This window comes from Tyto alba, unplaced genomic scaffold (genome assembly GCF_018691265.1).
Source record: "Tyto alba isolate M040663 unplaced genomic scaffold, T.alba_DEE_v4.0 Super-Scaffold_19, whole genome shotgun sequence".
NCBI lineage: Eukaryota > Metazoa > Chordata > Aves > Strigiformes > Tytonidae > Tyto > Tyto alba.
The window spans coordinates 1,876,319-1,898,973 of record NW_024881281.1 but is presented as its reverse complement, the minus strand read 5'-3'; the positions used below and the strand labels follow the sequence as shown (position 1 = coordinate 1,898,973).

The following is a 22,655-nucleotide window of genomic DNA, read 5'->3' as shown; positions in this document are numbered from 1 at the left end:
TCTTTCAGGCCTCTCTGTCTCGGACTCCCCCTCCCTTTCTATAAAGAAACAAGAATGAGAAAGTAAAAAACTGCCACCATTTCAAGCTTTAGACTAACAACGAAAAGCTCAATATTTAGAGAAGAACATATACCCAGAGAAATCAAGTTTTATCTAGAACTGATGAAAGATCGGCATTCTACCAAACCATTCACAACTCGCCAGCATGGTTTAGCGGCAATTAACTCTCTGGGATTTGAGTGAAGACTCCACCGAAGCTCCCCCAAAGCCTGCAGGAAGCGGAGGCGGCTACGAGCCCTGCTTGAAATGTCTCGCGTTTCCCACCAGTGACCCTGGTTTGTCTGTAAATAAGCGGGCCAGCGCCGGGCAGACCTCCGTGGAAACGGGGAATTTCTTCCCTCAGCTTTTCATCAATTCTATTAACACTTTTAGCATCTCCAAGCCAGCTCCGAGGCCTTTGTTGCGAGAGCCCCCATTCAGTGTTTCCCTTTGTCTTTATCTGCTGCGTTACATCAAGCTTATTAAAATCAGTTTCACCAGGTCAGAAAATTAGCGAACTTCAGATACAGCACATCATGCATAACAGAAAGCTCATTAAGCAGCCCACTGCGTTATTCAAGGCACAGTCATCTGCTGCTTAAAATGGACGGTGCGTGGCGAGATTCTGTGGAATTCTCAACGTCAGACACCCGTAATGCGCTCCGCACCCGATGCGTGCTTGCAGATGGATGTTATTATGAACAAATATTTCTGCTTTGGAATTTCAACACAACAATAAAACCCAAATATAGTTAATTTAAAATTTGGCACTTCCACTTTATGTACAGTAAATGACCCATTTTTCAGCTGTTTACCACTCTCAGGCCACAGTTTTTAAAATGAGAATGATGCACTTTTGCCCAGTAATTACTTTCTGCATCAGTGAGACAAAGCCTTGTTTGTCTCCAAATAATCATTCTGCGTCGTTTCAAGTGCAATAACCCTTCCGAAGTTACTTCTCTGTACAGGTAACTGGGAAACTTCTCAAAGGCAAACAGATTATTCTAAGAAAACTATTTATTAAAAAACCCCGCTGCAAAACAAGAAGCAAAAACTGGGAGCTGATTTAGTTTATTTACTCTACTTAAAAACTTCTCTACCCTACAGCAGCTTCAAGGCATCCCCTACACTTCTCAAACGTGTCCTATGAAAACTATACCTCCCGCCATCCAACACTTGAACCCAATCTGTAATTTGGATTCTCCCGGATTTAGTAACTGGTGAAACACGGGATTATGAGCTTCAAGTGAATGCAGCTGATGGGGAGGAAAGAGAAACTCAACCAAATCGCTTCCTAAAGCAAGTAATTCCGTTTAATACTAAGTTGATCGCTCCGATGAAAGCATTCCTCATTTTAAAGCCCAAAGCCAAACATTTATCGATTTTTAACAAGGTCAGTATAAATGAAACAATCACTGCAGGGGGAGGAATACCTGTGAACTCCCTGTACCCAAGCTGTCACGCAGCACAGAAGCTCTGAATTTCAGTCACCTGCTGCTGAATGAACAAGGGCAGGTTAGATGGGACCGCATTAAGGTTTATATTTAAAGATCAGCAAAGTGGCACTGATTTGCTTCAAGCCTCGTTTCAGTTGCTTCGATGGTGTGGAAAACGAGTTATTTGGTTAAACCGCTTGCTTAGATTTTTATATGAATGATCTAAACTATCTGGGTAAGTATCATTAAAAGACAGATCTTCGACGATGAACAAAGGCACAAAAAGAATTCACGTCTGGAGGCTGAAGCTGGAAAAATTCAACGCAGAGAAGAGGCATCTATGTAAAAGAGAAGATAATTAATCAGAGGACAAGGTTATCAGCGGGTAGGAAGCTCTTCACAACCTCCGTGTGCTCTGCTGAGAGACCCGGCCCGCTGCCTGGCTGGAGGAGCTGCCCCTGGGTCGCTCATCATCCACGTTATAAAAATGGTCAGAGGGGAGGACAGTGATGCTGAGCCCCGAAACCTTCAGGGCATCTCTGCCGCGACTACATACTCCTTCTGCATACCTTCTGGGCAAAGGAGGACTTGGAAGCTACTTAATTACCAGCTTGAAATCCTACTATTCTCATTGAAGAACATTCACATTTAAATATTTTCGTACTTTAAGGAGATTAATCTCTTCAAGTTCTTTGCAACCCCCAGCTCCCAATTTTTAACAGCTTTACAGTTAAAAATTGTATCTACAGAGGCATAAGGAGGCTCGATGTCATGCTCCGGCTAAGTCGGACACACAGAATTCCTCCCAGAACTGGCATTACCAGACCACGTTCTTCTTTCTATAGGGTTATCCACGTTTTCTTCCATACATGTGTGTTTGTGTTATGCCTCTTTACTCTTGTGAATAATTATTCTCATTACATTTCCCAGTTGCTGCAGCTGTGGCCTGTTCGCAGCAGAAACAATCGCGCGGGAGCTCTGTTGCTGCAGATTCACCCTGAAATGCAAAGAGCTCCCGAGAGACTGGTAGATCTGTTGGGTTATTTGGGTTGGTTGGTTGGTTTTTTTTTTTTTTTTTTATTTTGACTTTTCTCTCCTCCCTGTCCCTTTATGATCCCTCATTTTCAGGACAACGACCCTGAAGTTTTAAAGCCTGTCTCAAACTCCATGCGTGGCTCAGCGAGCAGCTGAGAATAGGACAATCAGCATTTCAGTTCAATGTTCAAGACGTTCTTATTGCTCGAGCAGTTATTCAAGGTATCAGTAGAGAAAAATCTAACGAAGGAGCTGGGCGGGCTGATCCTTAGCCAGCCCTGTGGTTTGGGGAAACCGTAAGAGCAGCCCCACTGGCACGGCGGTGATGGGGCTGGAAAGGGGGGACAGGCAGGGGGTCTACTGGGCACACCCCGCTGCCATGGACACTGGTGGGAGCTGGACCACCGACACGGATCAGCAGCTTCCCTCCTGAAAACCTCACCTTAAATGGAATATCCAGGAGATTATTTTAAGAGGGTGGGGGAAATGGAAAGTGAAAAAGGCATCTTATGTGATTCCTTGCAACATCAAAAAAATGCAACTCTTCTCAGAAAAAAACTGTGCCTAAAAGACAAAGGTGCTCAGGCTCTCCTCGGATTCAGGGAACAGCTCGAGATACCATTTTTTCAAAACAAAAGCTACCATCAAAACAAAAGCTACCATCATCTAAGCAGAAGTTGAAGGAGTACCTTCTGGCTGGAAATTTATGGGCTTTGCTATATTAATTTCTCAGTTTGCTGACTGCAGTTCCAGCTGCTCCTCGCTCCAGGGATGCACCTGCAATGTGACTGGTCCCTCTTCAGCCCGCCCTCCGCCAGCAAAAGAAACTCAAACTCTTAGTTTTGAAACAGGTCCAGTCTATAGTCTTTGTTTTCACTGATGGAGGCTGAAACGGAGGGGTCTGAAGGTGGTTCTAGCAGGTTTCAAATGCATTTTGTAAACCATTGTATGCCATGCGGATGCAGTAAGGTGATCCAGGCGAAAAAAAGCATGCAGTGCAGGGGTGATTAGAGCAGATTTGAAACAGTTAAGAAAGGGTTAGACAAAGGAGCGAGAAACATTTCCAGCTTCATTCCACATCTCTTACTGTTACAAGGCTCAACTAGCTGAACAGACAATTTAAAGTACAGTTTGTATTTCCTCCTCCTATTTTGCTGCCAGCTGACAGCAATTTCTCCTTCTTTCTTAAGTTCGATCATTCAAGTGTCACGACCAGACAAACTTTGCTGCCGCTTCTACGTGTTATACAAGTCTTAGACTTGTGTGACAGTGCTTTAAAAGAGTGGTTTACAGAGTTGACTCTTACTAATGCTAGCTTCACTACTCCCTGCTGGCGAAGAAGCCACACGCAGGCAGCATCTCCACTTTCCCAGCCGCTTTACATCACCCGAGCGGGCGGCTGGGTGCTCGTGCGGGGGGGGGGGGGTTGAGGCACCGTGCCCATCGCGCGGGGAGCCAGACCCCGGCTGCTACCGACCGCCGGAATTACAGCCAAGTCCTTTCTGGGGATTTGGTTGTTTACGCTCCTTCGGGTGAGCTGATCCTACCAAGGCTCCGCGCGGTAAAGCTGCACCTCCCGAGCCTTCTGGCCACCGCCTTGTGCCACCACGGCTTGCGACAGGCGGCAGGGCCGGCTCCGCAGGACGCCGCACCTGCAAACGCGCTCCTCTCCCCCCGCACGAGCTTGTCAGCCAAGAGTGAGACCTGCAGGAGCTTCCTAATATTGCTGGGCGTCCTAAATAACAGATACAGGAACTTCCTTACCTCCTTCTCTCAGACACTATGGAAAAGAAGCCTTACGCATGTCATTACTATAATAATTACTCTTGTCTTTGGTACCATCTCCCTTCCCTGACCCAGAAAATAACTATCAGACCTACCAGGCAAGCATCACAAATATCATTTACACAAGAACACCCTCCTGCCCAGCGCCGATGGCCCACAAGTGAACGGTTTGTGACTGGTATCAGGAAAGAAACTAAATTAAGCTCTACAGATTAACAGAAAGTTGGTTTAAAGTGCTCTCATTAATAATGAAAAACATCAGCTTAGACTCTGAACAGATCTTGTGTTGCATTTTCACAGCACTGCAGGAAATGTGACCCACGGCTGGGCTTCGCAGACTATGGAGGACCATTATTAGTAAGCAAATGTATTTCTCTGAGCTCGGAAAAGTTTGTGAAAATATTTGTTTTTCTCACCTCTCCCCATATACAAAGGTTTTAATCAGCTTTAACAAACATAGAAGCAAACAAACCCTTAATGAAAAAAAAAAAAAAAAATTAAATTCCTGAGCTGAAGGCTTCTAAGTACTTTGTAAGTACTTTCTGAGTAACTCTGTCAATCCCTGAACACCGGGTAACGATGGGAGAAAGACGAGCGGAGGGAAGCGGGCGATGGCAGGGTCCCCGCACCGCGCGCCGGGACCCCCGACCGTCCTCCCCCTTTCCGAACAGACAGATTCCCCCGTCAGTGCTGGAGGGTTTGCCACGGGGGTTTCTAATACGCTCGTGGGTTTGATGCTTAAACCCACCCGGGCCGCTGGCACGGACCGTGCTGACCACGGTGGTGGAAGCCCAGGCTGCTGGGAATAGCGCAAGTTTCGCACGGAGTCACTCCTCTCCCCGCAACTACAAGTGCATCGTTGTCTTTTTTGGGGGGGTTTAATTTCTGCTGTAAACACACCTCGTATGCAACCGTTCATCTGCAGAATCTTCAAACACTGGGTCACACACGTTGAGTGATGGTTGTTTTATTCTTTTATTAAATTGTCATTGGTACTGGTTATTTGGGGCGTCCAAACCGAAATATTAAAACTGCAAGCTAAGAGAGCAGCAACACAGCATATCCGTTGTAAACAATTTATTATTATTATTTTCTACCTCAGTTACTTACAGGAAAAAAGTCATAAAAAAGAAAAAAAGAAAAGCACAGATGGACTATTTACAAAAAATGAGAAAATTCACAATAGCTGAAATGTTTGCAAATCATGCACACTAAGACAAGTTCACAAAAGCAAAGCAATTCATAGCAAAAAAACCCAAACAAAATAATAAGAAGCCATACAGATTAAAAAAAGCTATTGCCTGCAGAAAAGTAAAAAGAAAACTAACCAATTATTACATCAAGCATCTTTAATGAAATGAACAGCATAGCCGTGTATTGTAGAGCCTTTGACACTGACATTTTAAACAAGTGGATTAACAAACACTAAAATGCATTACAGTTCTACTGTAAGCATGCAGTTTACTTCTCACAAACTTATGAAACGGGCAGAAACACTTAAAGAAGAGCAGAATTCAAATATGACGCTTGCTTTCTACCCGAAAGTCCAGAATCTGGTCTTGTTAAAAATAAAGCCAATGGAATGAGGCGTTACCGCGTGGGTTTGCAGCTCTTCTGCGCTTTGGGCGGAGATGAAGAGGCGTGACGCAGCGTAAGCGAGCAGGGGGGGGGGGGGCTCGTCCCTCTGGCCAAACCGGCAGCGATTTGCCCGGGATTTACCAGCAAAGCCCGGGGAGCGGAGGCGGCTGCGGGGCCCGTGCGAGAGCGTCGCCGGTGGCGGCAGGACCGTGCTCTGGGGCGGGGGGCGCGGGGGGCGCCGGAGCCCTTTGCGGGGGGGGGGGGGGGGGGGGGCACGGCCCTGGCGCGGTTAGGGCAGCTCGAGCAAGAGCCACCGAGCCAAAGCGAACGGACCGGGAGAAGGCACGCGTGGGTTCCGCTGCGCTCGCTTGGCGTAATTAAACCCGGCGGGCTAACGATGCGAGCGACACCCTCGTTCGGATCTGGGCTACGCCAAACGTCGGGTAAAAAGCGCCAATCTCTCTCTCTCTTTGGGGCTGCTCGTGAGACCCGATCATCGTTTTTGCTTCCTCGATAAGATTATTTCGAAAAAGTTTGTGAGAAGTCATGCCTTCATAACGCCCCTAACCCCAATCCTTGTGAGTTACATTCCAAGTGGGCATTAAAAACTCATAACAAAGCGGGGGGGGGAAGCAAACTCAAAGCAGTGAGGATATGGAGCCTTTACAAAAATAAAAATAAAAATAAAATAAAAAGTCCAGTCAATCAAACCAGCCAGTAAGAGCAGCAATTTTTCAGTGGACATTGATATTAAACATGGACCACCCAGGCTTTTTCTGTCTCTCTCATTAGCACTGTAGTAAACCCCGATTAATTTGTTATGCATCTTTAAGAACTAGTTGATAAAAATTATGTCTTGTGAAATCGGCAAATAGTCTGCAAAGTGAAATAAGAACAGAAATTAATAGATTAAACTGAAAAGATAAGTCCCAGAAATTAAAAAAAAAAAAAACAAAAAAAAAAAACACAGAAAGGAGGGAGTGATTGCAATAAAAACCAAACCAAACCAAACCAAAAAGGCTATGTACTGAGTTATAAAGGCCTAGAGGAAAAAAATAACATGATGGGAGAAGATAGAGCAGTCGCCAAAGCGGTTGTGTGCGTCTCGCCCGGGGAGCGGGGGCCCTACCAGCAGCTCCGGCGCAGAAACGGGAATGCAAAGAGGTGGCTCGTGACACTTGTAGCCTCGTTTCACTTGCACCACGGTAAATACCAGCAGGACAGTTCAGTTCAGATGGGCACCCCACTTTTTTTTTTTTTTTTTTTTTTTTCTCTTTTTCTTCTTTTTGGGGTAATTAAAAAAGTAAATAGGTGATTAAGCGTGACCTGAGGAGGAACCAGAGTAAGGCCGGGCGGCTGTGCGGGGCGGCGCAGGGCCCTGCGGGGAGGTGACCGCTCCGGGCACAGCTCTGCAGTGACACCCTGGGGACCCCCCCCAAAATCCGGGACACCCCTCCCACACCCCCCCACCCCCCCACCCCCCCCCCCCAGCAGCACCGGCACCGGGGCGGGAGAGCAAGCTGCACGACACAACCGTACCGCAGCGAAAAGCACCGCCGGGTCTCCTCCGTCACGAACCGCGGGAGCGCAGCGGGACAGTCGGGTGCGTTATGTTTGGGGGTTTATTTATACATCCACATCGGCGCGGCTGCAGCACCGCCGCGGCAGGCGAAGCGCTCAGGCACGCTGCCTGGGATGCTCCTGCAGGAAACGGCCAAGTATTTTGTCTTTTCGAGTCACGGCACCGAGCGCCTGGGCACGGCAACTTACGGGGCAAAAAAAGCAGATTTCCGATTCCCCTCCGCACGCGCTCCGGCCTCACGCTCCGAGCCGCAGCTGTACCACGGGCCCCGCTCTGGCAAGCGGCAAAACACGCCAAGGGAAGGGCCGGGGTGGGGAGGCGTGGGGGGGGGTTCAGGCTTTTTGGAGGGGAAGGACTAGGGGCTGGAACCATGCACCAAACGCCTTCCCCCACGGCTGGTCGCTCAGGCCGCCTGCGCCTTTCCTTCCCGGGGGGTGTCTGGAGGAGGAGCGGGCGCTGGGCAAAACGCTCCCTCGCGCCCTGAGCTGTGCTCCCGGGGGCTCTCAGCCCGCCCCCCCCAGCTCCTCCTTCCCAACCCCTGGCTCTGGCGAGGGGGGGGAACCCCCCCTGTTTGATGCTGCTGGGCATCAAAGCCCTCGTGCCGTTCCTCCGGGCAGGGGGGGGGCTCCCGCGCCCCGTCCCGCTCCGACGGGTCGTGTTTCTAGAGACCGGTAGTCCCGAGCCACCTGAGGAAAAACCACCTGAGGAAAAACCACCTAACGACCGGTTCTGATTGCCATTAAGGAATAAATTACCTGAGGGGGAGTGGAGCAAACAACACAGGCAGAGCTTTAAGGCAGGGAAATCCAAGGAAGGCGACGGAGGACCCTGAGCATCTCTCCCCCTCGCTGCCCTGCTCCCAAAGGCACAACTGGTGCCCGCAGTCAGCTGCGCTGCTTTTTACTGGTTGACAATCTACTTTGATTTTCTTCTGCGTATTCAATCTCTGCAAGAGACTGAAAATCACTAGCAAATAACTGGAAGGCTTGTTTTGAAAAACCAGGCCCTTAATAAAAATATATATAATGAGGGCTAGAGTCAAGCGGCACCTCTGCTGTCAGCTGGCAGACACATTCATTTTAGACATGTTTATAATTAAAGTCATCTAAGCTCTGCTGATTTTCATCATTTAACTTATCAAAAGTGTCTCTCATTTAGCTGTCTTCATACCAATCAGCTGGTACAAGGAATGGGGAGGATCCGGGAGGAAAGTGTGAGCAGGCGAACGCCTTCTGGAGCCTCCTCCTTACACCCCACTAAGGGCCACGGTGCCAGCCCGGAGCCCTGCCACCCCGGGGGCAGCCGCCGTGTCACCCACTGCTGCCGTGTCATCTACTGCCACTGTGTCACCCACCTCCGCCGTGTCACCCACTGCCGCCGTGTCATCTACTGCCACTGTGTCACCCACTGCTGCCGTGTCACCCACTGCCACCGTGTCACCCACTGCCACCATGTCACCCACCCCACCCCCGCCGTGTCACCCACCGCCACCATGTCACCCACTGCCACCGTGTCACCCACCGCCACCGTGTCACCCACCGCCGCCGTGTCACCCACTGCTGCCGTGTCACCCACCGCCACTGTGTCACCCACCGCTGCCGTTGTCACCCACCACTGCCATGTCACCCACTGCCACCGTGTCACCCACCGCCACCGTGTCACCCACCGCTGCCGTGTCACCCACCTCCTCCGTGTCACCCACCACCGCTGTATCACCCACCGCCACCGTGTCACCCACCGCCGCCGTGTCACCCACCGCTGCTGACCCCCCTGCCCGCACGCCGCCCCGCCAGCTCCGCTCTCCGCCCTGACACCCTGCTCGTTTCGGGCCTGGCTCGGTTTGGGAGGGCGCAGCACGGGTGGGCAAGAGGCAGGTGAGCTTTACATAGAGCCCTCGCATCTGTCAATCGAAATTGAAAAAAAAAAAAAAACCAAAAAAAACCCTAACAGCACCGTTTCCCTTTGTTACTAGTCCTAAAAACCAGCTGCACAGAAGCTACCATCCCAAGGACACTGTCTTACGGCCGTACGCTTCCAACGCCTTGCTTCATCCCAACGCCCTGTGCCATCCGCGCCCCCGCGTGCCGCAGGTAACGCCGAGCACCCTCCTCATCCTCACCCACCCTAAAGGACCTTCCCCCGCGGGTGTTTGGTTTCCCTCCTCGCGGAGCTGCTGCCCTCCCGCGCCCGCCCGTCTCTCACTGCTGGGGGGTGTGGGGGGGTGTGTGGGTTTCCCAACACGTTTTTTTTTTTTCCGGTGGGACCGCTCGTGCGCGACGCCCGCCGCCAGCGCGCTCGCGGATTTCACGCGCAGCACGCCGGTTTTCCCTCGTTGGGCTTCAGCCCTCAGCAAGCCATAAATAGGGGAGCCGGCGCTTCAGCCTTTTAGAACTGCCCCCGGGGAAACCCCGGGGTGGAAGGAAAGGGAACGGTCCCGTGTGGTTTCAGCCCCACCCGTGGACGTGCTGGGACGGGGAAAGGGCTTTCCGCCATCCCCGCTGCGCCCTGGCGCTCGGCGGCCGCGCCAAGGCAAGGGGGGGGGGGAACCAAACCGAAGCCAAACCGAAGCATCAACGCACGGCTAGGAACTATTTCTGCGAAGGACACCAGAGCGAGCGATACAGAACACAGGAAGGTTGGACTTTCCACCCCAAGACTGCACTTGCAATGAACAGCCACTTACCGCAGGATAGCATGGGAACGTGGGTGCGAGTCTGAGTGCCTGTGTGCCTGTGTATATCTCTATAATATATATGAAAGGAAAAACCCATCAACGGGAGGGTAATAGCTCTTAGACTACCTCTGTTGCTTTATGGTTTAATTTCAGAAGTTTGTTTTCAAATAACCAGTACCAATTTACACGTTAGTAAGAATGTATTTAAAATATGTATATAGAAATATCTATTTTAAAGTAGTAAAAAAAAAAAAAAAAAAAAATTGCTGTTGTGTGAGATGCTCCCTGCAGACTTGCCTGTCTCAGCTTGCAGCTATGGATTTAAAAAAAAAGGAAAAAAAAAAAAAAAAAGAGAAGGAAAGAAGGGAAAAAAAAGTAAGTCTGCAAATGAAAAGTACGTACCTGGGAACTGATAGCTGTAACTTGGGGCAAATCCAGGATATCCTCGGCCGTAAGTTGCAACAAAATTCGGGTAACCTTGATCACAGAAATGTATTAAAGAAAAAAAAAAAAAAAAAAAAAAAAAAGAGAGAGAGAAAGAGAGAGAAATTTGAAGATTAATAAAGGCTTTTTGTTTTTAAATACAATACAAAATGACATGGATGGGTGAGACTTAATTTTACAGAAGGTATTAAACCCCGAGATTTCTTCCGCTCATGCAAAACGGCCCAAAGGTTTCATTATGATCCTGACTAGAAGCATCCAGAGCCGGGCAGCCTTCCTGCTCACCGGCCTGCCCGGCTTTGTGCGGGAGACCTGTCACGCCAGTAATTAACATGCACTTTGGTATCTGGAGCCCAAGGACTGTGCATACTTGTTAGCTGGAAGAGTAAATGCCAAATGCTAAGGCTAAACACATAACACGGGTTTGCTCTGACATTTGGAGAGCTTACAATGAATGTACTTTGCTTCAGAGCTATTGACAGTTGGAGATTAAGGTAGTAGTAATTCTTTATCCCGGGAGTGTGAAGGACAACAGTTAACACATCAAAGAGTTGGAGGCAGCAACAGCTATGAGCCAGAGTCAAAGAGCTTTTAATTTTTCCGGAAAGTAAAACCCAGCTATGAGAGCCACTTCCTAAAGCAATTTCTGAGAAACGCGCAGAAGCGCATCCAACCTCCGGCAGCTTTGGAAGTTTTGAGGAAAAGACCGCTCGGGATCATTTTGTTAATGAAGATGCTTAAGTGAATGCGTTAAGTGGCAACTCTGCCTGGCGCTGGGGGGGGGCGAAAGGCCGTGTGGGCAAGAGGGGCAGAGCCCTCGGGGGGGGCTCGGGGCGAGCGGGGGTCCCGCTCGGGGCAGCGGGAGGGTTTGGGTGTGTGCTGGACGTCACCCGAGCGCCTCAACGTGGCCCCGCCGCGTTTTAACCTATGCAAGCCAGCTGTCCCCTCCGGTCCCACCGTGGCTGTTTGGGGCGGCCGGTGCCACGAGCTCTCCTGTGCGCTGAGATCTCCTCAGATCGTAACCTCGGCACCGCATTGCTCGGTTCTCTTAAAAACAGGAACCACCCCCTGCAATCCCGGTGCGGTAAATGCTGCGTGACGTCCCTGCTGACTGTCCGGGTCAGCCCGGCCACCTCCAGTCTCCAGGAAAAACCTCTCCAGACCAAGAAACCACCACAAAAAGTTTGCTCTCACCCTGAAGTCAGCAGGAATCTCGGCAGTGACGACAGCAGCTGGGCTGGACCCCGAGAACAAGTTCAGCAGCCAAAGGGTCCTTCTGGGGGGGGGTCTCCTATCTCTGCTTTTCTTTATTCTTTAATATACTCATGCATCACACAGCTATTTCTCTGCTGCAGCAAGTCCCTCCATCTCTGATTAGATTTATATATACACATATAATGTACTATTAATCATAATCTAAAACAGGAAGATAAAAACGCTTGGATGAATTTTGATTACGGGATTAAGCAGTGCCAGGGGAAAGCAGCCCCGCGATGCCCGGACAGCACGCTGCGGCTTTCAGCGGTGTGTACACACCGCCTAGCCCCTGCGTATTTATTTCACAGCTCAACAGCTGGATTCCCTTAGAAATTAATCACCTCTGTCATTAAATCAGATCTTTCAGAGTTAAGCTTTACAAACCCTTTTTCCTTTTTTTTTTTTTTTTTAAATAAAACAACAATATTGATAAATGGATTGTTTGCTAAGTAAGTAACGTCATCAACACCATCGTGAGCTCCACCATGAAAAATCGCTCTGCGGCGTCCGACCGCAGCCGCTCTCCTCGCCAAGCGGAAAAAAAAAATCCAAGTTGCATTCCGATTTGAACGACTCCGGAGCAGATCTGTCAGCTCCTGACCATCGGGGACCGACGCTCCGGGCAGCTCCCCGGGGGGAGCTGGGGCTGCGGGTGCAGCCCCGGCGGGACCGGCACGGCGGTGGATGGCACCTGCCCGCGGCGGTTTTGGGGCTGGCGATGCGGTGCAGGGTGCCGTCCCTTCTACCGCCCTGCCCGGGGGGCTCTCGCCCGCATCGCCCGCGCTCGACGCTCTCTAGGTCAGGCAGATGAAATCATAAATTTATAATACAACATTACTTCAATTTTCCTCTTCATTTGCTGCTGCAGTGCCCAGCTCTGCTCTAACGAGTCAAAGCCTGATCCGCGCAGGGGAAATTGCCTGGCTGAATATCAATAGCGCATTAACACCGTGCCCATGTGGATGCTTCATCAAGCCAAATTACGGCCATGCTGACCTACCCACCACTTCCATTAGATGCCATTCTCATCCTGCACTGGGCACCGAGCAGTTTATTTGCTCCAGTAGTCCTGGGGAATGATCAATCTTTTTAATTATCCCTTGCTGCTAAACCAAAAAGCCAAGTTTTGCCTGGCTTACCTCCACCGAAGCAAGACCCTCCCGCCCGTGGAAGCAGAACTCAAACCCAACACCCAAACCTGCTTTGGCAGCACCGCGCGCCCCCCGCTCCTGCCCCCGCCGGCGAGGGCAGCGGGTCCCCCGCGCCCGCCCCGCAGGCTGGACGCCGGGCCGGCGGGTCTCCGGGCGGGCGAGGTGAGAGCCATGGGCCGCGGGAAGCACCGCGCCGCCCCGCCGACCGTCACGCTCTTGGCCGAGGCAACCCCCTGAGGTGGCCACCCAAGTCCCTCGTCACCACCAGCACCGGGCGACCAACCGGGCGGTCTCGCAGGGGAAGGCGGAGGCTGCCAGGATGAAACACGGCGCTTTCCGCTCGCCGCGGACCCGAGGGCATCGCCGCTCCCGGTGCGAAAGCCCAGCCCGGCGGGGCCCATGGTAAAGCCCGAGCGTTGCAGGAATCCTACAGAAGGGGGAAACTGGGCAAGCTGCCATTTAAAACTCGTGGCCCTGCAGCCCGAGCAGCTCACCACAGCGCAGGCACGAGGTCACTGGGAAGGCAGGAGACCCCCGAGCCGGACTCCCGACCCCCCTCCAGCACCTCCAGAGGGAGAAACGGCTCCTCCGCTCCAAGCCGGGAAGTGGCCACAACCACTGAACCAGGCTATGGAAATGTTTGGGTTTTTTTATCATTTTTAATTTTGGTGGTCCGAGATGGACAAGACCCTTGGTTAATATGTGGGAACACTGAGCACACTGGGGCCTGGGGACCTCTGCAAAATTAATACAAATGCTCCCGTAAGTGCAAGAAAATGACTGTCTCCCCACATTGCTCAGAGCAAGGAATGCCACGTCCTTGGCAAGTAAAGGCACGGTCCTGCCAAAGCACAGCCCCACGCTGCCACAAAGATGCTCAGGGTCCTTCTCAGAAGGAACGTGTTGTGACCTTGACATAAGCACCTCTGGCACGAGGGAATCCAAACCAAAAATCACCTCCTGCAGGCACAGGGGGTGGTCACATACGAGGGAGCAGTACGGAGAAGAAACGCTTCTGCTGGAGAAGCTTCTCCCTTGGTCCAGCACAGCTGACCCGTCTCCTACTTCAAGAGGGTTGAGGAGCTTGGGTAGAGCTGGCAGCAGCTGCCGGAGCCCGGGGGGTTGTGGCAGCCCCCCCCCGGGCAGCCTGCGCTAACGAAGGGCTCCCCTTCCCGGCTCCTGCCTCAGAGGCAGCTGCTACTCTATTAATCGGAGCCTGATGGAAAAAAAAGGAATGACTTTCTTCGAAGGGCACAAGCTTCTTTTATGCATGAGTTCAGCCTACCTAGATTGAACGCGTGCAGTAATGCAGAGCCCCGCTCTCCTCGTGCGGTGATACGAGCAGCCTGTCAGAGAGGGGCAAGGCGGGGTGTAAGGGTGTAAGTTGTATGGGCCGAGCGCTCCTGCCCCTGGAGGGGGTTTGCAAGTTAAAAAGAGCCCAACTTTCATCTTAAACACCGGCAAGTCGAAGATGCCCGTTGCCAGAAGAAACAAGCGCTGCAGGGCCCCAGCTCAGAGCAAGCAGCGCAGGAGTCACCCCCAAACCGGCGGCTGCCGCCGCCCCGGCGCCCCGACCCGCTTGGGCTGGGAGGGCAGGCAGGGACGACCCGCTGTTGGTATTGCTCCTCGGTTCGCCGCCTTCTTTTCTTTTTTTTTTCGTTCCAGTTTTCAGGTCCAGACCTGAAGGGAGGGCCAGAAGCCGTGGGGCAGTGCGGGTGACACCCACACGCCCTTGGGTGACGGGGCTGCTGGTTTGCGCCGCCAGGAGCAGGGGATGGAGGTGAGGCTTCTGGGCGCACGGCAAGCTTCTGGCCCCCCGAACCGCTCCCACTCCGCTGCAGGTGTGTGTGTGTTGCCTTCTCGGGGGGGGGGGACACACACACGGTGCCTGTTCACGAGCACCCACAGGGCCGGGGAGCTGCCCGGTGGGCTGCCAGGGAGAGAGAGATCACTGGAATTGCAACCGCTCCAGCCCCGCTCTTAATGCAGAGTGGCTAATTAATGCTCCTGATCTCCCCCGAGGCCGCACGTGTCCCATCAGCAGCCCGAGCCCGAGGCAGCCCAGAAGCAGTCCTGGCAAAAGGCACAGCCTGCCCGCCCTCTCAGAGTCTAAAAATCCTTTCAGAAGAACACTTTAATTTTGTTCCAATCAACCAAATCAGCACAGAAGCGGCTGCCTACGCACCTTTAGACCCCGGCTGCTGCCGGCTCCTCGGGGAGGCTGTGATTAATGAAAAAGACCAACTTCCTTAATAGCTTTGGAGGGAGTCGCTCCCCGCTCTTTCCTTTGGGTTGTCTCGTGCGTTCCTTCCTCCGATCCCCTCCTCTGCCCATGAACAGCACCTGGAGAAGGTGACCTTGAGCAAGGGCTTCTGGAAACAGGTATAAAAATCCTTCCAGAGCAGCCCCAGTCTCCCTGTTCCGGACCAGCCAGGCACCTGGAAGGAGGGACGGGGCAGGGCTGACCCCGGCCTCCCGGGATCTCGGCAAAACACTCGCTTGCTGCAGACGCTGCCTCCGGCGGCACGTTGCTCTACGCGTCTCGTCGTTTGATGGGTTAATTACTCCCCTCTCCCTGCGGGGACGGGGCCCCACCATGTGTGGGCATGATCCGGGGTTTGGGAAGGAGAGATTTGGGCCCCCTTCCCAGCCAACGCATCCAGGCAGGCTTGGAAAACAGGGATTTATAAGGGCCATCCGGCCGGCTTTGCTCTCGCGTGTTGCCATTTCCTTGTTTGGCACTTAATTATTTAACACGGTGCCACTGTAGGAAGCGGGAACTTGGAAGAGGAAAAAAACCAGCGAGAGCAGATAACGAAGCATCTGGCCTTCAAGACGAATCAATCATTAATTCTGAGCAAGTCACCCTGATTTGAAATCTAGCGAGAGCACGTTGTGAGGCCGGCTGGAGCAGAGCCGGCCGGGGTGACCCGACCCACCCCGCTGCAGCGGGACGGGATTTGCCACCAGGCGCCCGCGGCACTGGCTCTGTGCAGAAGGAGATCTGCTCGCCGAGGGCTTCTTCCCGTACTTCTTATGGCTCAAAATGATCTTTTTCCAATGAGGCAGCCCCAGGGGGAAGGACTCACGCTGCACCCGAGGGCTGAATTTTCCCTTTAGGTCACTGGGGCGGGCCCTGGCTCCATTCACTCCTTGCCCGGCTGCGAGGAGAAGGGTTGAGGCAACTCTGCCCGTGGCGAGCAGAAAAAAGATGCTGCCCTGGGTTTTTTTGGCTATGCGGGGTGAGGTGGGCTCTGGCCTCCAGCAGCCGGGCGGGACTGGCCAGCAAGGCGACACGCACGGCCTCCACCGCCCCAAACCTCGGGCACCACGGCGGCAAAGAAAGAGAAACAGCAGAAATAAAGTACAGACGCTCAAGCACGCTGGGAACATACAGGTAATGAAATCACGGACCGACTAGAGCAAGATAAATATTTTAACCATAAAATGTAATTTCCAAACACGATGGGGCAGGGTGGCGGTGGAGTGTGGGGACAGAAAAATAGATGATCAGCTGAAATAACCGAATTACACATCCCAGAAATGGATTGTTCCAGCCACACGAACAGAAGTACTATTAATTCAGAGATAAAGCAAACACGGCAGGGAAGTTTTCCCTACCAAATCGAGCGGTGCCTGCGGTCAGAGCTCTCAGCGTAACAGCCTGACGCTCGGAGGAGCCGAGCCCCAAGCCCTCTGCCCCCACAGCCCTGGGGCGCTCCGGCCTCGCAGCCAGCCCGGGGAGCCGCTCGGCAGCGCTCGCCACAACCCAGCAGCAGCTTTCCAGGCTGGTTTTTGCGCTCGGTTTCTGGGATCGTCTAAAGCCAGGACAGAAAATCCAAAGCATCCTGGAGCGGCCAGGCGGCCCCCCCGGGGACGCGAGCTGGGGAAGGGCCGGCTCTGCCTGGGAACACCTCCAGCCGCCCCCCCGCGCCTTCATGCACGCCTGACGGGCGCAGGAGGTGCCAGCCGAGGGAAAGCCCGCGGATACAAAGGGAGCGGAAAGTTGAAAATGTGTGGAGTTTTACAAAAATACATTGGCAATGCACTAGCAGCATTTTGGCTTAGTAAATCTGAGGACAGAGTATCAAGAGGTTGTCACATTACAGGGAATGAAGAACTATCTGGGCAGAAACAAATGAGAACCGATTATAACTAAATAGACCTCATGCACAAATACAATTTTGCCGTTAAATATCATTTATCCCATTTAATTAGTATTTTCTGGACACAATACTCTGGACTAAAATACTGTTCCATCTCCTTGGAACTTGTAATTATTGTTGCGACCTATACTGTTACGCATCTCCCTGCTTTCTCCATCTTGCATGCCATTTAAGAACCAGCAAGATTTTCAATTATCTATGCTGAACTGTCAAAGATACCTTTAAAAGAAGGGGAATAATGTGTGACTCAATTCCTCTAAAAAAGGGGAGAGATCATTTTTAGTCAGAATGAACACACAGCATCTTTCATCATTCTATTTTTGCGAGGAAGAGTAAAACAGGCTATTTAAAACATCCATTTAAATGCAAATTTTTATATTCCAGGAAGGGGGCGGGGGGGGGGGGGGAGTTAATCATTTACCACAGACAGGATTGTTTTCCCCACTCCACCCCTGCTAAAGTTTTAGACTCGCACCCACACAGGTGCTGGGATTTGCTCACCCCTACGGCTTAAGGGTTCGGAAATCAGGGAGACGACACGGGAGCCGCGCGGTGGCTCCGGCACTTACCCAACATTCCCATCCCTAGCATAAAAGCGTCCATGGTATACGGCAATCCACGCGCCCTTCCTCTCGTCCCTGGTGGAAACATCACTTCTTTAGGTTGTGCTTTCTTACATTCTACCTATTGAGCAGAAACATGTACAAATGAGATGCAAATGAATTCCATGTAAATGTCAAATGCAGAACTGATCTACTTAAAGCGGGGCGGGGGGGGGGGGGAGTTTTACTTTTAGCATTTGCCTCCCCACACCGCCTCCCCCACAAAGGTGAACTTTAAGAATAGCGTAAACGGATTTTAAAAAGAGCAAACATGTATGTCTCTTTAAACACACATAGCAAAACCCCGCTGGGAAGATGACAGAAATGCTGATTTAAGGAGTTGCCGTGTCCCTGAAAGGAAAACCGGTGCTGCTTCCCTCTCAGTGGTACTCGCGGGCGTGGGATGAATGGAGGGAGGTCTCCAGCACAGCTCTATTGCAATCGATAACAGAAAATGACTCTTGGTGATCATTACAAAAAGCTCCCTTTAAAATAGGAATAAAGAATCAATATTTCTACCCAGCAGAAAATTTCTGTAAACCCTATTAATGAATGATCTGCATTCTTCCACTTCCAGTTACTCCTGCTGCCTTCTGAAGTTGCTTAATGCCACTCGAACCACATTGCGAGTCTCTGCCAAAACCCTGCGAGAGGCAGTGACCCAGCCCAGGGCCCCCAGCCACCCCGCCGGGCGCTGGTTCCCAGCCTCTTTTTGGATAGGAAAAAAGAGAAATAAAGCGCTTTTCATGTTTTTTAGCTCCGGCACTGCTGACTCACCCTCCCAGCAGACTGTCCCCACGCTCCCCGCCGCACTGGCCCTAGGGCCGCGCTGGTAAGCTGATTTGGAGCCAACCAGTTATCCCAACCCATTTCTACGGCTCTCCACCTTAGTCCACGCTCTGAGCAAAAGGAAAATGTGCAGACACGCAGCGCAGGCCTGGCACGGGGTGCGGGGAAGCCCCGAGCTGTGCCGCCGTCCGCCCCGCCTGCACGTTTTGCACGCCGCGCATCGCTGCTCTAAGGGGAAAAGGTCTGGGGCTGAACCAAGAGGTTTGAGCTTTACGCCTCTCACTTTGTTCTTCAACCAGCTCCTCGTCCTCTTCGCCCAGTTACCACTCGCCCTGCCTGGCCAGAGCCGAGCGGGAGCAGCAGTGCCGCAGCCGGGGCCGTGCTCCAGCAGACGCGGTGGCACAGCCACGGGCAGCCCCGCTGCCCTCACCCTCCCGGCCCGGCCCTGCAACCACCTCCTGCAAACCTGGGGATGTCGGGTAACACAGCTAAACATCTCGGTGCCTAATAGCCCGCTCAGTGACTGTGTGTTCATTGTCTTATGAAAACCAACCGCCTGTTCCTAGGCAACCCGATCAGCGAAAATTTCAGGTTTGTACAATTTTCATTCAGGTAACATAAAGGTTAACTGACTGTAATGGGAATATTTTAAACAGAACCACCTACTCCTCCCCTTTCTGCTGCAAACCTCCACAGACCGTATTTACTGTCCTTGCTTGCAACACTTCCCCGAGCCACAATGCTCAGACACTGCCAACGCTGTCAAAACACACGTTTCTTGCAAACGAGCTGCCCCAATCCAGTGAAGTTTGGAGTGAAAATCTTCTGGAGTTCAACTGTTGCTACTTTTTTGCCAAGAAGCGTTCAGGTCCTCGCAGGAGGCAGTGGGAGAAGGGCGGAGAGGGATTGGGGGTGGCTGGAGGGGGGGAAGTGTGTGCGCACAGCCCGGACACAGGGAGAACGGGGGCAGGAGCGAGGGGGGGTTTTGCAGAGACCCACTCTCCAGACACCCCAAAAATTGGGTACAGCCACATCAGCGATTCCCTCTGTCTCCTCTTCGGTGCTGTCGAGGCAGCAAGTCCTCCGGGAGAGAAACACCCCACTGAGAGCTACAGTGAGGAGCTGGGTGTCCTCCAGCCAGGGCCCCCAGTCTCCACGCACCCTGCCCCCTGCACATCCACTCGCACGCATGCGACGGTGCAGGCGCACTACTGAGCGTGCCAGGGAGCCCCGCAGGGTTCCCGAGCCAGATATTAAGACAAAAAGAGAAAGAAAAGGAAGCAGAAAACTTCCCATCAGTGAATCCGTCGAGCAGCCGCTGGCACGCCGAGGTGCCGCTGTCGCAGCGGGGTTGGGGACGAAGCCTTCAGAGCTCCCAGGGAGGTTGAAGCCTGAGCCTTGACGGTGGGTTTTAGCCTAATTGCACTGTGCTCCCCCAAACCCTCGGTGCCCCCCAGCCTGCCGCGACACCCCCTCCCCACCAACCGCCCCGAGAGCCCAGGGACGCAGCGAGCTCGAAGCGCCGAGCGCCAGCCTCCCTCCCCGCACACCAGCTCCACAACACCCTCTCCAACGGTCCTGCGCTTATTTATTTTTAATCAGAGGGGCATTTAACAGGAGCACGCCAATCTGATTTCTCCAGCCAAATGACCGGGGGTGAGCACCAGAAGTCTGCCATTTCATTTCGCAACCGCATTTTTCGGGTTCGCCACCGCTCCAAATGTCACGGCGGCATTGGTTACACCTCGCGGCCGCTTGCGCTGCGAACAGTCAGGATGATAAAAACAATCTAGCCTGGCTCGATGGACAATTAACAGGAAAATGAAGTTCGGATTAGCACCGTTAGAAACAATAACCCAGTAATTAGCTTTTGCAACCACAAAACAGCCTACCGCTGCTCTCTGAAAGACCAGCGTAATTTATGATTTTCACAGCACATGAGGATATAAAGGCAATGGCAGTGAGCTGCAAAGAAGTTTTAACTGGGATTTAAAGGGGAAGAAAAAGTCACCAGTAGGAAAGAAAAATAATTCCTAAGCCTCTGTAAACAAATAATACCCCATATAGAGGGCAAAATATTCTCCGTTATCCTGCAGGAACTCTTTCCCCCTGGGAGGGACGGCATGCGAGACAGGAGCAGGAGCCCTGGCCCCGCTCTGTCACCCCGCGGGAAGGGGCTGAGTGACCCTGGATTTTTACACTCCCCCTTCAGCAGCGTCAGGCCTTGAGGTGCTCTGCAGAAGCTGCCCGCGCGCCATCCCATCGGCAAACGGGGAAAATGCAGCAAGAGGAGGCGAAGCACCGCGTTAGCGGACGGGCTTGGACAGGGCCTCTTCACCAACACAGGCAGCAAAAGCAGAAAAAAAAAAAAGGGGCCAGGCTGCTTTTCTGCAAGGAGCCAGCCCTCTCCTTCACGGGGAACGGGATGGAGCCGGCTGTAACCATCCCGCAGCCACACGCTACCGCGGGGGTGAAACCCGGGGGGCAGCAGGGCCGTCGCACGCGTGCCGGCCGGCAAAGCGGGACGTGCGACGGGGCTTCTCCAAGCAGGAACGTATCTGGATTCACGAGTCGGTGCTCAGCTCTGGGCCGAATCACCCCCAAGAGCCCGCCCGACGCGGGTACTTTGTCCATAAATCTGGATCTTGCACAAACTTTCAGTTCAGCGTTTCTGTACATCTTAATAATTTCCAGATTTTTTTCCACCTCCCCTGTATGAGGGATGTGCCTCACTTTCAGCAGCCTAACAAAGAAAGTTTTAACTCTAAGGCGAAAAGAAAAAAAAAAAAAACAAGAGGCAGGGAAACTAAAATTCACTATTTTTGTTTAGTCTAGTTTGGAGAATTAACATTACACTGGGGTACTCTTGGGTCAAGCCGAGCAGTCAAAGCCACTAGAACCCAGGACGGCTGAGATGGGGAGTGAAAAGCCTCTTATACCCAGCACAACAAAACAGGCTGTCAGCTCTCAGCACCAGGATGTCTCAAAAAGCCATGGCTAACAGCTTTCCAGGGAAACCGGGGCTATTTTGAGGAAAGCAGAATGTGCACGCGTTCACAATGCACAAAAAACCATTTTACCACCCAAAGACAAGGCAACTTTGTCTTGCCAGCAACGTGTGATTCACAGTTAGTTGAGATTCGATTGCCTTGGGGATGCCATGTCGTTCATGCCATGGCAAGCCAAAACTCGCTCCTCTAACAGAGAAATCTGTATTCCCCCAGCCCAGCCGCAAAGGCAGGGCTACACCAGGCAACAGAAGGAAGGGTATAAGCAGATCTAAAAAAATGCATTAGATCACTGACAAAGGTGGCGTGGAGACAATGGGATGTCATGTCCTCAGACTGTCAGAGGAGCAGAGGAAAGCCATGGGTGAGCAGAGAAATCTGCCGGAGTTTCTTGCGATTCGCTCATTGAATTTGTCCCCAAACACCTGATACCACCCAGCGCCGGGCAGCTCCTCTTGTCCCGTGCGGGCTGGAGAACCTGGCACGGGTGGCATCATGGTACAGCTCGTGAGCCCCATCATTTAAAGCACCCTGAAGGTTGCAGGAACCCTCCCAACCCGCCCGCGGTCTGCAGCATCCTTCAGCTGCCAGAGGGGGGTTTCCCAAGCTGCCGCACCGTCGGCCTCTCCCCAGCGCCGCCGCCGGCCGGGACACCCTGGTGCCCTGCCCAGCACCATCCTGCACACGGGATCCCATCGCCCTCCCCGCCACCAGCCCCTGCAGAGGTCCTGTCCCCACGCACATCGGCCTCTCCACACGACGCTGCCCGCGTACGCTCGCCCACGACAACCCGCCGCGCGTCGGGCTCCAGCTCTACAACAGTGATCCTGCAGCAGGGAACAACGAGCAGCAACACCTTCCTGTGACCTGCTGACAACCAGCCCCCCCCCCCCCTCAGACAGGCACGCTTTTAGCCTCGGTGCCTGTATGCCCCACCCGCGATGGCAGCTCATTTTTGGTAGGTCCTACAGATGTGTCCAATGAAGGGGCAACCCCAACCCCAACGAGTTTCCCAGGGAATGCAGTAGGGTCCTTGAACTGGGGCCGTCGCGTTTAATTTCTGGCCACTGGAGGTTGTTTCTTGTTGTTAACTGTTGAGTGTAAAATGA

The 22,655-nt window shown here is 52.6% G+C and overlaps 1 protein-coding gene across 19 annotated transcripts in view; it reads right to left on the bottom strand.

The window, feature by feature from the left end:
• MSI2 (musashi RNA binding protein 2) overlaps positions 1-22,655 on the bottom strand; it is a 256,287-nt gene that overhangs the window by 34,242 nt on the left and 199,390 nt on the right. For 16 of the 19 annotated variants that reach the window (XM_042791795.1, XM_042791800.1, XM_042791808.1 and 13 more), the window contains 2 exons: positions 17,717-17,831; positions 10,532-10,606 (listed from right to left, as the gene is read on the bottom strand). In XM_042791795.1, the coding sequence (XP_042647729.1) occupies positions 10,532-10,606; positions 17,717-17,831 (190 nt within the window). Of the gene's footprint in view, positions 1-5,285; positions 6,750-7,343; positions 8,412-10,531; positions 10,607-17,716; positions 17,832-22,655 lie in introns of those variants that run through there. The other 3 variants (XM_042791810.1, XM_042791813.1, XM_042791812.1) reach the window with 3 other exon arrangements.